This window comes from Eucyclogobius newberryi, unplaced genomic scaffold, assembly GCF_026437365.1.
Source record: "Eucyclogobius newberryi isolate DKJ021-1_F unplaced genomic scaffold, fEucNew1.0.hap1 SCAF_6, whole genome shotgun sequence".
Lineage (NCBI taxonomy): Eukaryota > Metazoa > Chordata > Actinopteri > Gobiiformes > Gobiidae > Eucyclogobius > Eucyclogobius newberryi.
In genome coordinates this window covers 27838556-27854955 of record NW_027316278.1, presented here as the reverse complement: position 1 = coordinate 27854955, position 16400 = coordinate 27838556, and the positions used below count along the sequence as shown (strand labels likewise).

Sequence of the window (16400 nt, the reverse complement as noted above, 5' to 3'; positions counted from 1 at the left end):
GGCAGCATGCAAGGTCTCACCTCGTGGGGTATAAATGATGATAAGAAAGGTGAGGAATCCAGAACTACAGGTGGATTTTGGGCAACAACCTTCCTCCCTCAGTCAGAGCATTGAAGATGGGTCGTAGCTGGGTCTTCCAACATGACCATGACCCGAAGCACACAGCCAGGAGAACCAAGAGGTGGCTCCATAAGAAGTATATCAAGGTTATGGAGTGACTTAGCCAGTCTCCAGACCTAAATCCAACAGAAAATCTTTGGAGGGAGCTGAAACTCTGTGTTGCTCAGCGACAGCCCTAAAACCTGACAGACCTGAGAAGATCTGTGTGGAGGAGTGGGCCAAAATCCCTACTGCAGTGTGCGCAAACCTGGTTAAGAACTGCAGGAAACGTTTGACCTCTGTAATTGTTTAAAAAAAAATAGAAAAATCAACACTGATTTTCTCGGTGTTCACTATGTATTTGCAGTAATAACATACAAATACATTTTTAAAAATCATACAATGTGATTTCCTGATAATTTTTTTAGATTCTGTCTCTCACAGTGGAAGTGGACCTACGATGAAACGTTCAGACCCCTTCATAATTTCTAAATGGAAGAACTTGCAAAATGGTGTTCAAATACTTACTTTCCTAACTGTATAATGAGTTTGGACGCTTACTACGGAAACCGGAACCGAACAAAAACAATGCCACTGAGAACTGGTTTAGCCATGCTACACATAAGATAGCTAGCCCCGCCACCCCCAACCACCCTGGCTCTGGGTCGTGCGCCGGTCCGGAGGAATCCAGAAGTGAGATAGGCCCAGTGATTATGGCGGCTCTAGAGGAGATAACTGGTAAGACTACAAAGGTAGAAGACGCCAAGATGGCTGCGGCCCTGGCAGAAACGTGTCATTTAAAATTCAAGACTAATGAACTGGACAGCTGAGCCACATCAGCCGAAGAGAAAATCTCTGATTTAAAATACACAAACCAAAGTGGCAGATTTAACAAACCAGGTACGTGTCCAAAATGACAAAGTGGATGACCCGGAGAATCGTAATAGTTAACATGATGATTGTCGGTCTTCCAGAAGACACAGAAGGGGAAAATGTGGTCAATTTTATGGAGCCTTGGACCCCCAAATATCTAAAACTTCACACAAAAGCTGGGGAAAAGCTTTTCCCTCCATCCCATTCCTTTTTGGAGGCTCTATGGGCTCTTTGCAACAATAACAAACATCTGCTTTGTTCTGTTTTTGTGGTTCCTGTGTTTGTGTATTGTGGCCGGCTGGAGAGTTGTGTAGCGGGAGCAGATTTTCATGAATGATTTCAGCATGGTTAATGCACTGGTATCTAGGAAACTACAAATAGCATCTTTTAATGATGGTGGCATATTGGGTCCAAATAGGAGGTCAAAGACGCTATCAAAGATGTGAAAAGAAAGTCAAAATGATATACCTACAAGAAGAAACCCATTTAAACAACGTCGAACATCAGAAATTAATTTAATTTGGTTATAACAGACTTTACTGTTCCTCAAACAGGGACAAACATAACAGGAGTGCACCGGAAGTCATATTGATCTCAAGCAGAATAGCCTTTGAACATAGTTCTGAACACAAAGATAACGATGGCAGATTTGTACTGGTCAAAGGAACTATTAATGAAAGTGTGTTTACGTCAATAAATGTTTATGCTCCCCCTGGGAAACAATCTCATTTTCTTGACTAAGCTATAGATCTGATCGCAAACAACTCTGAGGAAACCCTCGTCTGTGGCGGAGACTGGAACTTGCACGTTCAGCCAACACTGGATGTCTGAAACTCACAAAGTACTGGTAAATCTATAAATACGACATTTTGCCGTTTTGCATAAAAACATGGTTAATTGATATCTGGAGAGAGATTAATCCTAATTTCTGCCAATATACACATAAAATCTATACAGTGATCCCTCGCTATAACGCGGTTCACTTTTCACGGTCTCGCTGCTTCACGGATTTGCATCATGCATTGTGTTCTGCATTCTGATTGGCTAAACAGTCTCTCCGCGTCTTCTCTACCTGTGTGTCAATAACGTTATGGATTAATATGTACACGTACGTAAAACCGCTTGACAAATTGAAGTTTGCTAATTCTCTTGCAATTTCAAGTTTCTCTAAAACCCACAATGTCGACAAAACGTTCTGCACCGACAAAGGCACTTGCGGCCGGGCCCAACAACGCTCGCCGCGGGTCGGACACACCCGCGCGGACGCTTGCGCCGGGTTTTAGGAATGGTTTATTTTCCCCTCTATATCAAAACGGATGGTTTTGCAACTATGCTTGGGCCTGTAAAAAGGTTTTGCAGACATAGGTACAATAGATCCAAGTGATCATGTCTCTATTCAATTACCTGTAGATCTAGAACTGAAACAAAACATGCTGAAATCACGAATCCTCGAATGCTACAGGAAATTAAAAAGACAAGGGGTGAGATTAATGACCTGGTTTTACAGAAAAAGGAAAAGATTGGTTCAAAATTCTCAAAATGATTAGTTTGGAAGCTTAGAAAACCATAGGCAGAAAGATTTTTTTTAAAATACAGACAGAATATGTATAGGCAGAATATAGGCAATAATGTAAGTTTAATCAAACCAAGACCAAATACAATCATCGTTTGAATCCTTCTACAAAAAACGTTTCACCAAAATATCATGAAACAAAGAAATACATTTTTTGAACACTCATGACCGAAGAGCAAAACAACAAATTTGATGCCGAAATAACTACTGAAATCAAAAGTGCAATCAAAAGGGAGTGAAGAGTTCACCTCAGAGTGGTATAAAGCTCTAAAAGACACACGCCTTTGCTTTTATCAACTTTTAACTGGGCCCTTAAAAAAGCTCAGATCCCTCAGAGTTGAGCCAACATCAAGAATCAAAACGTATGGATCACTTGACAAACTCACTGACTTTGTAGTAAGGCAGGGATGTGCTTGGTCCCCCCTTTTGTTAGTGTTGTACTTGGAACCATCGGCCTAACATATTAGACAATTGGAAACAATTTATGGAGCCTCAATTGATGGGACAAATGCAGATGTCGTCTTACCAAACTAGAAATTTCCTTCATGATATTCCAATGTCTGGATACAAATTTAATTTAATGTACAAAAAACTGACATTCTCCTTTACTGGCGAACCCCTCTGTCCTTTTTGGTAAAGATTTACCATTTTAAATGGCAAACGGCTTAAATATTTAAGTGTGGAATCAAGAATTCCTGGCAAAAATCTGTGCTTACAACATGGAAGGAGCTAATCAAAACCTACAATCTAAACAAAGACGTTAACGTTTTAAACTTGTTGGCGACAACTTACGACCAAGGTTATGTGCCAAATAGTACTGACCTGAGATCCAAGGTCTGGATTACAAAAGGTATTAAAAGTTTTCCATCAGACTGTAAAAGATAAGCACATATGTTGATATGTTGAAAGAATCCTCCGTCTTGGAGGATCAGGACTTTTATAGGCATTTACAAATAACAAGTCGTTATAAACAAGAAATCAAGCAAAGTAATAACTACCTGACTGAAATGTTTTATCAAGGCTTATAAATCAGAACTTTCAAGGGGAATAATATCTAAAGTATATCCATGCATTGCTAATCTCAGCAGAGCTAGTCTAGTAAATATATTAAAAACAAATGAGAAAGAAGGTTTTTTGTTTTGACAAGAGGACGAGTACGGAAATATCTGTACGTCCCAGTGGAGGACCTCAAAATCACATGTCTGGCTGGAATTTTGCTGGGAAAATTTGCCTATTTTTGCCTTAATTTTGCTCCTTCTGATGCCTAGTTGAGGTCTATTTGTATTCCTTTTTTAATTTTCACTCTCTGGTCGTGTGTTCTGTGAGGTTGTGTTTCCCCCAAAAAATAAAATAACAGAACATGCTATATTTGCCAAAACAACTTAACATTTTCAGTTCTGGTTTTGATGCTCTGAATGCTGTGAATCGCCCTCTGCTACATTAAGTCACTGCCACAGCACCAGCACAACACAAGCTCACGCAGGTTTATGAAACTAGCAGCAATAAACACAACGGAGAGCATTTTAAAAGAAATTCTTTGCGTCTTATAGCTCACCACTGCGGATAGGAATCACAGTAAATCTGTTTTCCTAACAATTTGCCAAGACTTACTCACCGGACTTCTCTTTATAGTTGAAAGGGAATCCTTCTTTACAGTCCGCGTTTTAGTTAGTCCATCCAACAAGCTTTTGTTGAAGAAGCTATAGTCCTCAGTAAAATGGTGCAACCAAACAAAGCACACTTTCTCCGGTGATAACCTGTCACTGAAAAATAGTGTAATAAATAACTCGATGTTGTAGCTGTACTGCTCCCGCTATTTGTTCTGTGAGGGGAAGGGTGGCCAAATACCTGAGGGGAGTGGCCTTGAAGAGCACAAACACGTCCTGGTTACTTAAACTCAAGGATGGTCTTCGTACAAAAGTCAGAACGGTTCAATAAGAGGATTCAAATATTTTTTGAATAGTTCCCAGGAGAGATCATAATAACATGGTAGAAAGCGCTAAAAAGTAGATTTAGTATAATATCCCCCTTTTAATAAAGTATTTGTTCATTATGAATGAAGTCTTTGTTCATAGTTTATCAAGGCTAATTAAGGTGTACTGTAATTCTGCACAGTAAATGAATTAATTAAATTTAAAACATGTCTTCAATGATATGATGTCAACGTGTTAATCAAGTGTTTCTCAAACGGTGGATCATATACTACTGGTGGTACACAAGCTCCTTCAGGTGGGGTACCTGCTCTGCAGGTCTAGTGTTTGCTTGATTTAAAGTCAATTTCATCCAAATATTATGGCTCTGGTTTAGATCTGGTGGCACTCACCCAAAATAAGTATTTTTTCTGAAAAGAGACTACTGGCCTAGTTACAAGAAAGGCTCCAGTAGGTGGACCCATTAAGAGGGAGGGCAGAAACGCATATTTAATCCTGAACTTAAGGGCGCGTTCGCACTTGTTATTTGGTCCTAAATAGTGCCCATCTTAGTCCTGATGGACTTGGTTTGGTTCTGTTTTAGTCCTTGTTTAATCCTGATCTAGTTCAGGTTAAGTTTTAAGGTTTGAAAGTGTGAATGCACCCCAAGTCTAGAAATTATTTCTTTATTCTGGAGCTCCATAAGTTATCACTGCAGCAATCACTATTCTTCCTGTGGTCCACAAAGAAAGCGAATGACTTTCATTTGAGCCTCAGTCTTATGTGAAATAACAACTATGACAATGTAAATTCTTAATGTGGCCTAATACACGTCGTACACTCCACAAAGAAATGTGGTTATATGTAGGAAAGCAGAAACTGTTGCAATGTTGCTGTAGTTGGGAGAAGGGTGTTTCTGACCTGGGGTCTCATTTATAACGCCTCCGTACACACAAGACGGGGTCCAGACGTGGCGTACAGAGCGTACCACGTTTAAGTTATGATCTATGAAAAGACAATTTGGCATGAGAAGCTTCAGTCCAGTCCACAAACTGAAGACAAAGGGGTTTGGTGCCGCTACGAAGGATTTGAAAGACCCCAGGACAGACTTAACGATGTATACTGTGCAATACTCAGGCTTTGTAACTAGTTTGTAATTCCTTATTTGGACTTTAAAAACACGATGGAGCTGTATGGATTACATGGTGAGTCTGTGTGTGGCAGAGTGTGTGGGGACGTACCATACATAGTGTGTGTCTGCTCTGGATACTGAGAGCTAGAGGGCTGACCGTGTGTGGGAGGAGCCATCATCCTGGCACTGCCCTGCATCACTGGACTGAACATGTGCTGGGCCTGGAGGCAAAGACAACAACAATCACTAACCTTTTTCAAACATGATGCAAAGTCAACAGAGGTTATGAGCTAACGACTTCCGCATTCGGCTAAACAAAATCAACTACTTTGTGTCACCGATTCAAGTTAAAAAGGAGCTGGATAGAAATTGTAGCAGAAACACATTTTTATGTTATACAAGTTGTGAAAATATTCTAAAATTACCTCAACTAGACAAAAAGACACAATGAAATTATACTAATGAGGGGTTTAAAAGTTGTGTTTATTTTAAATCCATACATTTTTGTATCTACATTTGGAAAGAAGGTTGTTTGGAAAAAAAAATGTAACTTTTTTTTAAAGCGAATAATTCTCTGAATAATCATTATTTAATAATCATGATTGTTATATTTTCTATTATTAAGCAGTCCTACTTTCAAGCTCTTGTTAATAGACTAATGCAAACTTTTATAGTCACAAAATGGTCAAGTCAGAGTGACAAGTGCTCCGTTATGTTGTGAAGAATACACATTTTTAACACACGCTTTTGGCTGGAGTATTACAGTCAAAGTGCTTCACACCCCTGTTTAGACCATTGCCTGAGCCAGTACCTGTGACTGGTAGTGGGGCATCTGCTGCACCAGGGGCTGGCTGGTGAACTGCTGGGGGCTGCAGGTGAAGTATTGGGCTGAGTAGGCGGGGCTTGTAGCCATGAGGGGAGGTCCCGCTGCGGTGGCTGAGTGCATCATGGTGGGTGTGCCTGGAGCATGGTGCTGTTCTGACCTCTGCTGGGGCATGTTGGGAACTGGAGTCCATGCAAGACACATTAGAGGACAAATGTTTGTTACTTATGAGGAAAACAAATGGAATGAACCAAAACCCTAGAATGCCAAATTGTGTTTGTAAATGGTTTTAGCATAAATCTTACAACAGTACATGGGTTTAAGCTTCCAGTTATGAGGACCGTTTCCCATTCAAAAGATAACCTTTGGTTTTCAATTGTTATTCGCTACAGCAACAGTCCTAATATCTCATTTTAAAAATCTTAAATATTAGTTATGGGTGTAAGTATAATTGGTTAACAATATATAGTGATAATGATAATCAGGAGAATTTATTTTAAAAAAGGAATAACTAAACTATCCGATTCAATTGATTAAACAAATTTTATGTTTTATGCATTTTGTCTTGTCGCATATATTATATAATCATCATCATCATCATCATCATCCCACAATAACTAACTATAATTTTTGTATCGATACATTTTCTCACATGAAGTGCATGCCTTAATAGGTCAAAGGTCATTAAGCTCAGCTTAAAGAAGCACCAAACCGACTGGTGTTAGCGGCGTGGCCTCAGCTGCAGATGACAACACCAGAAGTTATTCTCACCTTTACCTGGTCTGTAGGGTTTGGACTGGCTGACGGTCATGTGAGAGATCGGGAGCTGGTACATAGGAGACTGCACCAACAGAAATAAAACATTGGAAAACATTAGTATGCTTTGTGCCATGGCAGTGTTAACAGCAACAAATCAAATCCCAGAACAAGAGCAGAAGGATTTAACCTGCTTCTGAAGTTTACAATCGAAAGGTTTTAGCATCCCTTACCTGGGACCACATGCATGTTAACATTATACAGGACTACTAAACAAAAAGACGCATTTTAGTCAGGAAATTCAAGAACATACCATGCATTTTAATAAGACTAATAGGAAAAAATAAACAGTCTACCTGGAAAAACCGAGATACTCAATACAAAATGACAAGACATTTTTTTCAGTGATGGGTTCAAATGGATTGCAATAAGAAGTTGGCAAACCAACATCTGATGGCATTATTTTTAACAAGCAAGCAAAACATCAGAGAACAGTTTGGGATAAAAAATAAAGAGGTAAAAATAGAAATCTAGAGAAAAAAAAATCACAAACCTTCCATATAATGCTTTTCTAATGGAGCAAGAGAGAGAGAGGAGAAGGGGAGGGAAAAGGGAAAGACACCACTCTTTAGTATTTGACTTTTATTCAAATGATGTTGGATCACCAAGGGTTTCTTAGAGCAACTTGAATAAGTCAATTAAATGTTACTGCGATGTACACACGATTAATTCATACTATGGTTAATTATTCACATTAAACAGCTACATATGTGTTATGGCAAAACATGACAGATGATGAAGCATTATGACAAACAGTAGTTAATAGTATTATGCTAGCGGTCAGATCAAATACACTTCAGATCCAATTCTTCTGCCCACCAGAAAAATTACATTACAATTACTTTACTAGGGTGAACCACAAAAATACAATTCAATTTACCATGTAGCGAGAGCGTCTTACATTTTTACTTCAACAATGAGCCAATTTACACAACAAAATTTGATTATATTAAGAGAGTGAATTAACAATATGCCGCTTAATGAAAAGGAGGGTATGTAGACTGCACTCTACTGGTTTAATACAGGTACTAAAATCACAACTGAAAGTGTTGCCAGAGCCTTAACCTGCAGAGAGGGGACACATACAAGTGTTTCTCCTCCTCACTTTATGAACAGGTTGTGTCTCTTGTTAACCTCCTTCTCCTCCAGACTTCCTGTCGTACTGAGCTGCAGAGGTCAAACTAGCATTGACTCATGATCGATGCAGGAGCAGGACTTTAGGTAGTGACCGTTCAGATCAGAGAGAGGACACAGAGGTTTTAACACACCAGATTTCAGCTTTGACTGGGAACGCAAATTCTACTTTCTGACCAAAACACCACATTATAACTATCAGCTTGGCAATTATGTCCAATATTTTTGTAAATGGCAATAAATCAACATAGTAATCATTATCAGAAAAATCTAAATTTGATTTGAAAAGGTTTACCTTATACCTCGGGACAAAGTTCTATAAACCCTTTCCCAAACTACCAGCAAAATAAAGTTTCACTGTTATTTTTCTCTTCACCCCCTCATGCAGCGACGACATTACAGAGTTCTGTGGTTAATGGTGCATGGACATGCGCTGTGCTCTCACCTGAACTCCAGGACTGACTGGGGTGAGCGGGTACATTTGAGGGAAGCAGACCGTCTGCCCGTACATGGTGGGGGGCTGTGGCATCACGATGGAGGGGCTGGGCTGCCCCTGAGGTCGAGGGGGCGTCGGGGTGTTGGCCGGTTTAGGCTAAGGAACAGAGAAATGTGTTATGTGTCCGTTTAAGTTACTAAAGACGGCAGAGTAAAGGAAGACCTACTGTACATACCTGTGCATTGAACCTGGGCTTGAACTCATTGGCATTAGGGTTCAAGGTGGATTTTCTTATTTGACTAGAGCCAGAATGGAAAAAACAGGTTTTTACATGATTGAAATTTTAGTCATTCATCAAATTAAGGTTAGGGCTGGCAATATATTTATTTTCCACATATTGAACAATCTTAATTTTCATATTCTTATTAAAATTTGTCTAACTGAGAATAGACATTACTAACAATAATTAGTCACTGTTTACCAGTTCACACTGTATTTCAGTCTTTTCTCAAATATGAATGCTCTCGAACAAGTTTAAAAAGCAAAATGTGAACATGGTTGTGTAGTGTACAGACAAAACTGCAGCACTCACTCCTGCACTCCTCCTCCTGCCTCTTTCTTCTCCTCTTTATCGTCATGCTTGGCTCCACCGAACGCAGATGGAGGAGTCGTCTGAACGCTCATGTCCAGTCCTGCCCTCTTCAGGTCGGGGGCGGAGGGAGAGGGCGACAGGGCGGCTGGACTTCCTGGTTTGCTGCTATTCGTGGTGCTCGACGGGGCCGCGCTACTTCCGGGAGTTCCAGGAGTGAGCCCGTCCTCCGCTGCCTCTCGTCCCGCCGCTGCAGCTTTGTCTAAGGGCAGATCTTTGGGCTTCTCGGCAGGATCTCTGGGGCCCTTGGTCATCATCTGTTCAAATGAAGGGTCAGGGTTTGAACTAGACTGCAACTGTAAACATGGAAGGACCAAACGTAACTTATATACAAGTAGTGTGTGGAGGTAAAGTATTTTCCGGCTGAAGCGGAACTTACCCTAAAATCTACACTAAATTTCTTTAAATTGTCTATCTGCTTTCTGTGATCTGGGGCCATGGAGGGAGGTCCTGAAAATGAAAGAGTAGATATTAGAACTATTAAAAAGTTACAAACAGACATTGATTTTGATTTTGTATATTTTCATATTCTGTACCTTTACAAACTGGTCTGGTGATACTAGGGGAGCTGTCCAAGGGCTTGATGTTCTCCTTGTTGGAAGTGGGCGATGTTTGTCTCGTCTCCTGAACTCTACTATCTTTCCCTTTTACAAGACAAACAGGATTTGCAGATTAAAAATGTGGCAATATAACTCAACAAGTCATTAATCACAATTTGGCTTGAAATTGCAATTCGAAGAGTCTCAATTAGTCTCCTTATGGTCCTCTCTTTCCTCTCAAATGCTCCAGTTTAAAAGTGCACTGAACTTAATCTTGATTTTAAAGCAGAAAAGCCAAATCTAATCACAATCATGAACAGCTAAATAAATAAAATATATATATATATATCTTCATTACTGTTCAACCTTAGTCTGGAATGACATCATTTAAAAAATATATTCTATTATTTCTTTTATACATTTTTTGATCAATGAAGTAAAAATCCTTATGAATGAAGGTCTCAAAATAGAGAATATTTAAGAAAGAAATTATGCCATCTTCGTTATAAAATATTTTTGACACATTAAAATAAAACAGTGAACAATTATTTTGATAGTAGATTAGTCAAAATGACTGCATGTGTTAATCATTGCAGCCCTAATTTTCTGTAAATGTAAAAGCATGTGAGGTCATTCATAAACTCACCATCAGCGGAGGGGAGCATGTTGGGGGCGGGGCTAGCAGCAGTGGGGGAGGAGGCTGAAGGCGTTCCTGTTGGTTCTATGGGAACTGTTCCCGTCTGAGGGGATGGAAGAGAACCAGGAGATGCACCGCTCATGTTGTTCTGTCGAGGCGAGCGGGGCCTGTGAGCTGAGGGAGAGCACAGAGGCGATTATGGGATATTCCACTGATGAAGCTTGAACATGATATTAAAGCCATACTGCTGAACCTTCTGGGTTATATGCCTCTAAAACACTGTCACATACAAAAACAAACATGCCAGTGATGCCAAACACACGCCTAATGCTTAACACAGTAAATAAGGTCGTTATACTATTTGATCTCAAATTTATTTCCTCACAGGATCCAAACAGACGGTGCCTTAAACTAAAGCAACAACATCTCTAATATAAACGCTGCCCACCTCCAGGCCCAGTTATGAGTCAGGTCAATGGAAGGCGAGCCCACTCGCAGTAAGTGCTCCTTTTCTTTTATTGGTCCACAAATCTCTCAACGGTAGAGCTCCAGAGTATTTGACGGACCTGCTAATAACACTTTGAGCCTCTTAGTGGTTCATTTGAGTTCAAAGTAATGTTTCTATCCATCACAGGTCTTGAAATAAGGTCTAATATTCAAATTTTTAAATCTAAATTAAAGACATCTTTTTAGTATTGTTAATGAATAACTTATAGCAAGATTATGCATGAACATACATTTATTGAAAGTGTTTTAGCAGTCATGATTGTGTATCCTTTGTACTTAAGGCAGGCTGCGAAATAGACAGGGGCCCGGGGCCCGCAAGCAGTTGAATCTCCGGTGGGCCCGCGGTTTGAAATAGGAGGGGGCCCGCCCTGCCCCTCCTCGAAAAAAATCAAGATTTAACTAGTAATTTGGCCATACTCGGGGCATTTTCATCGCTTAAGTTTCATTTTGACAGACACGCTTCTCATTGGCCGAGCGGTCTCCGTGATGTAATATCGATGAAAGCGGGCATCTGATTGGCCCGCTAGGTTCGTGTTGCGTTCACGTGTCCTCGGAAATGCCCGGTCTAATTTTTGGGGTAATGTATGCATGTTAGTAGTTTATTTTGTAGGATGTGATTTCATATATTCCACAAGATCTCCTTGTGTCAAATGCTGTAAACAGTATTTATTTTTTATATAAGAAACATTATTATATTGAATTAAACAGTTTTAAAGATCATGATCTCTGGTTTATATGATTCAGTATTTGTGCTCTTCATATCAAATAACAGATAAAAGTACTTTAAATTGTTTTACATGCTAATAACCAGGTTTAAAAAAACACATTTATCTTGTTCTTATGACGCCGCGATGCCGCGCGCTTGTGGCCCCTAACTCTGAAAATCTATTTCTCAGCCTGTAAGGATATGTGTAAGTTGAGTGAACGTTTATATATTTCACACATGTTTGTGATTGAATTCTGTGTAAAGTACTTTGAGTTTTCATAATTACCTCCACTAACTACTGAAGACCAGGTTCCTCCTGAACCGCTCCTTGTTGGTAGAGCAGCAGGGACCTCTACAGGAGCATTGTGGGAAATTAACTCCAACCCAGGGGGCACTCCAGGGGTCCGGCAGGGGGGTCCTCTGTGAGTGCGAGGAGTTCTCTGGGACTTTGGAGACATTCGAGGTGGACCTGCAGACAGACATGAAGATGACCGATTACACAAAATAAAGGATTAGAATAGAGGTGGGCAAGGCAACATCTGCAAATGCATTGGTTGAAGGTTTAAATAATGAGATATGCATTTACTCACATAAAGTGTTTTTTTTATTGTTTATAAACCAAAAAAAGACTTGGTTTCTATACCTTCAACCACAATCATTTCCACATAATTTAGCAGACTATATATCGCCCACCTCTATTAGATAATATCTCCACACACAAAACGGCCTTAAGGTTGAGCTGCCACACCATAGTTTATAGTCTATAAAGTTCCATGCATGTGCTTATGAAAGACCTCAGAGAGAACTCCATTGCCACACTAAACAACACTGCACACATATCAAATCAAATAGAAGTGAAAAGTAAATAAAGATAATGTGGTGTAGATTCAAAATGTACCGTTTAGCGTAGCATGTGCCCACTCTGCAGGGTGACTTGAATATATTTCAACTGGTGCTGAATGTTTTGTGCACTTTACACCAAACACATGTGGGACAAATTGTTTTATCTATTATCTGGATTAAGTCATGCTAAACAGAAAGCACAAGATCAAACCAAAGTGCTCCCACATGCCGAGGTAAAGGTGCCCGCTTCATAAAAGATCAGTTTAGACTCTCCAAATGGGTTTTCATTTAGGCTGAACTTCTCAAATTTGTAAATAGAGTTCCACACTAGACCTGGGCAAAATGTTCAATCACAGTTGTATTTCCGTTGCACTGTATTTGCAGATTTATTGGTGGTAATATATATTGTTTCAGTAATTTGGGGAGATGTTTTCAAACTAAATTTCCCAATTTTCCAACAGATTTTCTATTTCAAATGGAAATTGATAAGTAATGAAGCTAAAGAGATGACTTTATGTTTAAACAATCATATAAAGCACAACAGATTATTTTATGTATGAGAAAATGTCATTTTGTCATCCTTTTATAAAAAAGATAAAAGGCAATTTCTTTGTGAATTGAACAGCAACTTTAATACAATTTGTGGGCCTTGATTGATATCAATAATGGCAAATAACAATTAATAGCCACAACAGCAAGACTAAGCTATAGGTCACGGTTGGGAAAAAAATAAAACATTCCAAAATGGACCATCTGGAATTTGAGTAGTTTTGAAAGGCAATTTCTTTGTGAACCGATACCTTAATGGGGGGAGGGGTTTGAGCGCTCGAATGATCCCAGGAGCTATGTTGTCGGGGGCTTGAACATAGCCAGGCAAGGGGCCAGGCAAGGGATGGGTGCTCGAGGGCGAGCGCCTGGTGGCTGGGCTTTTCCCCCACGGGGCCAGGCTGGGCACAGCCCGAAAGAGCGAAGTGGGGCCGCCCTCCCGCGGGCCCACCACCCGCAGGAGGATCCATAAGAGGCCGGTGCAGAGAAATCTGGGCGGCAGTCGACGGCAGAGGCCTCGGCGACCAGATCTCCGGACACAGAGACCAACTCTGGGGACATGGAATATCACCTCGCTGGGGGGGAAAGAGCTTGAGCGATAGCGACTAGATATAGTCTCCACGCACAGTTTGGGCTCTGGAACCCATCTCCTCGAGAGGGGCGCTCCACTTCTCTGGTGTTACCCGCGGGGAGAAAAGGCGGGCCGGTGTGGGCTTGCTTATAGCCCCTCAGCTCAGCCGCCACGTGTTGAAGTTCACCCCGGTGGACGAGAGGGTCGCGTCCCTCCGCCTTCGGGTGGGGGCCTACGGGCCGAACAGCAGTGCTGAGTACCCGGCCTTCTTGGAGTCCTTGGGAGGGGTACTGGATAGTCCACCGACCGGGGACTCCGTTGTTCTACTGGGGGACTTCAACGCCCACGTGGGCAATAACAGTGACACCTGGAGAGGGGTGATTGGGAAGAACGGCTTTCCCGATCTGAACCCGAGCGGTGTTCAGTTATTGGACTTCTGTGCTAGCCACGGATTGCCCATAACGAACTCCATGTTCAAGCACAAGGGTGTTCATCAGTGCACATGGCACCAGGACACCCTAGGCCGGAGGTCAATGATCGACTTTGTTGTCGTGTCATCTGACCTCCGGCCGCGTGTCTTGGACACTCGGGTGAAGAGAGGGGCAGAGTTGTCAACCGATCACCACCTGGTGGTGAGTTGGATCCGCTGGCGGAGGAGGAAGCCGGACAGACTTGGCAGACCCAAGCGCATTGTGAGGGTCTGTTGGGAACGTCTAGTGGAGCCCTCTGTCAGTAGGGTATTCAACTCGCACCTCCGGGAGAGCTTCTCCCATGTCCCGGGGGAGGTTGGGGACATTGGGTCCGAGTGGACCATGTTCTCCGTCTCCATTGTTGATGCGGCTGCTCGGAGCTGTGGTCGCAAGGTCTCCGGTGCTAGTCGTGGCGGCAACCCCCGAAGCCAGTGGTGGACATTGGAAGTAAGGGATGCCGTCAGACTGAAGGAGGAGGCCTATCAGGCCACTCTGGCTTGTAGGTCTCCCGAGGTCATTGACAAGTATCGGCAGGCCAAGCGAGCCGCAGCTCGTGCTGTCGCAGAGGCAAAAACCCGGGCCTGGGAAGAGTTCGGGGAGGCCATGGAGGAGGCAAAGCTCTCGCTTTACCGCTCGGTCTACGTTCCTACCCTCACCTATGGTCATGAGCTTTGGGTAATGACCGAAAGGACTAGATCGCGGATACAAGCGGTTGAAATGAGTTTCCTCCGCCGGGTGGCTGGGCGCTCCCTTAGAGATATGGTGAGGAGCTCGGCCACACCGGGGGAGCTCGGAGTAGGGCCGCTGCTCCTCCACGTCGAGAGGAGCCAGCTGAGGTGGCTCAGGCATCTGTTCCGGATGCCTCCTGGGCGCCTCCCTGGGGAGGTGTTCTGGGCATGTCCCACCGGGAAGAGGCCCCATGGAAGACCCAGGACACGCTGGAGGGACTATGTTTTTCGACTGGCCTGGGAACGCCTCATGATCCCCCCGGAGGAGTTGGAAGTGTCTGGGGAGGAGGAAGTCTGGGAATCCCTGCTTAGACTGCTGCCCCCGCGACCCGGCCCCGGATAAAGCGGTAGAAGATAGATGGATGGATGGATGGATGGATGGAAGGCAATTTATCAGTGTAATCTCTCATTCATCTAGGAGTGGTCTATATCAATCGAGTATTCAAGGTTTAAGATCAAGGCCTTTGACTAACATCCAGAAGTCTATATCAACTCTTGAATATTTAATTTTTCAATTTTTTTATTTAATTTTTTAACTGGCTTAATGATAATCTATTTTTAAATTCTTAAATAAATCTGCAAATGATGTAGGAGCAATCTGTTCCCCCACATTAACAAATAAATCAGCTTGAAAGTACTGAAACAAGCCAAATAATCTAGGTTCAAGTAAAGTCATTAAAAACCTGAACTTAAATCATTTGAATCTGTATATACTTTCCTATTTTGCATTGCATGAAACCAACTGTGATTTGGCTGAACAGTAACACCTCCTCCATTAACTTTGCCCAGGTCTGCTCCACACTGCGGTGGTACCTTCAGAAGACATGCGTCTGGGCAAAGTGGAGGCTGGGGACGTGGGCCCATGATGGGAAACAGAAGATGATGTAGAGGAGGGATAAGAAGAGTGGGATGAGTGAGAGGGAGGTCTGGAAGGTCTAGAGGGAGGTCTGGAGGGCGGCCTGGTGGGTGTGGTCGCCCGAGGGGGGAGAGAGGAGGGACCGGGCGGGTAACGAGAGGGTGACGGACAGGGTGAGGACCAGTGGGACAAACCTACAAGAGGACATACGGACCACAAAGTGGAAATGACAACAGAAGAGGAGAATGAGAGTTACAGAGAACAAATCCCTTTAAAAAGGGATTTTTAATCTATGACACAAATTCATAATTATTTATATCTATTTTTGGGGATATTTCTAGTTGCAATATTGATCTAAAATGACATAATTAAAAGAAGCAAATCTGCTGACTTCCAGATTGTACACAGATTGTGGTGCAGTTTCCGCCTGCCTTTGTACAGTGTGTTACTGTACACATGGTCACAAAGGGCAGGACTGTGCGGACAACCCGGACTATGGAGAGCTGTAGTCCAGGATAACGAGCAGCGGATTTGATTACATTTGTGCCAAAA

General features: G+C 42.1%; 1 protein-coding gene across 16 annotated transcripts in view; it reads right to left on the bottom strand.

Moving 5' to 3' along the window:
* atxn2 (ataxin 2) overlaps positions 1-16400 on the bottom strand; it is a 30841-nt gene that overhangs the window by 3900 nt on the left and 10541 nt on the right. For 5 of the 16 annotated variants that reach the window (XM_072433933.1, XM_072433942.1, XM_072433943.1 and 2 more), the window contains 13 exons: positions 15806-16042; positions 12121-12303; positions 10631-10795; positions 9982-10089; positions 9825-9895; positions 9389-9741; positions 9032-9095; positions 8806-8952; positions 7720-7737; positions 7182-7251; positions 6399-6592; positions 5697-5808; positions 5377-5460 (listed from right to left, as the gene is read on the bottom strand). In XM_072433933.1, coding sequence (XP_072290034.1) covers positions 5377-5460; positions 5697-5808; positions 6399-6592; positions 7182-7251; positions 7720-7737; positions 8806-8952; positions 9032-9095; positions 9389-9741; positions 9825-9895; positions 9982-10089; positions 10631-10795; positions 12121-12303; positions 15806-16042 — 1806 coding nt within the window. The remainder of the gene's footprint in view (positions 1-5376; positions 5461-5696; positions 5809-6398; positions 6593-7181; positions 7252-7719; positions 7738-8805; positions 8953-9031; positions 9096-9388; positions 9742-9824; positions 9896-9981; positions 10090-10630; positions 10796-12120; positions 12304-15805; positions 16043-16400) is intronic. The other 11 variants (XM_072433945.1, XM_072433940.1, XM_072433936.1 and 8 more) reach the window with 7 other exon arrangements.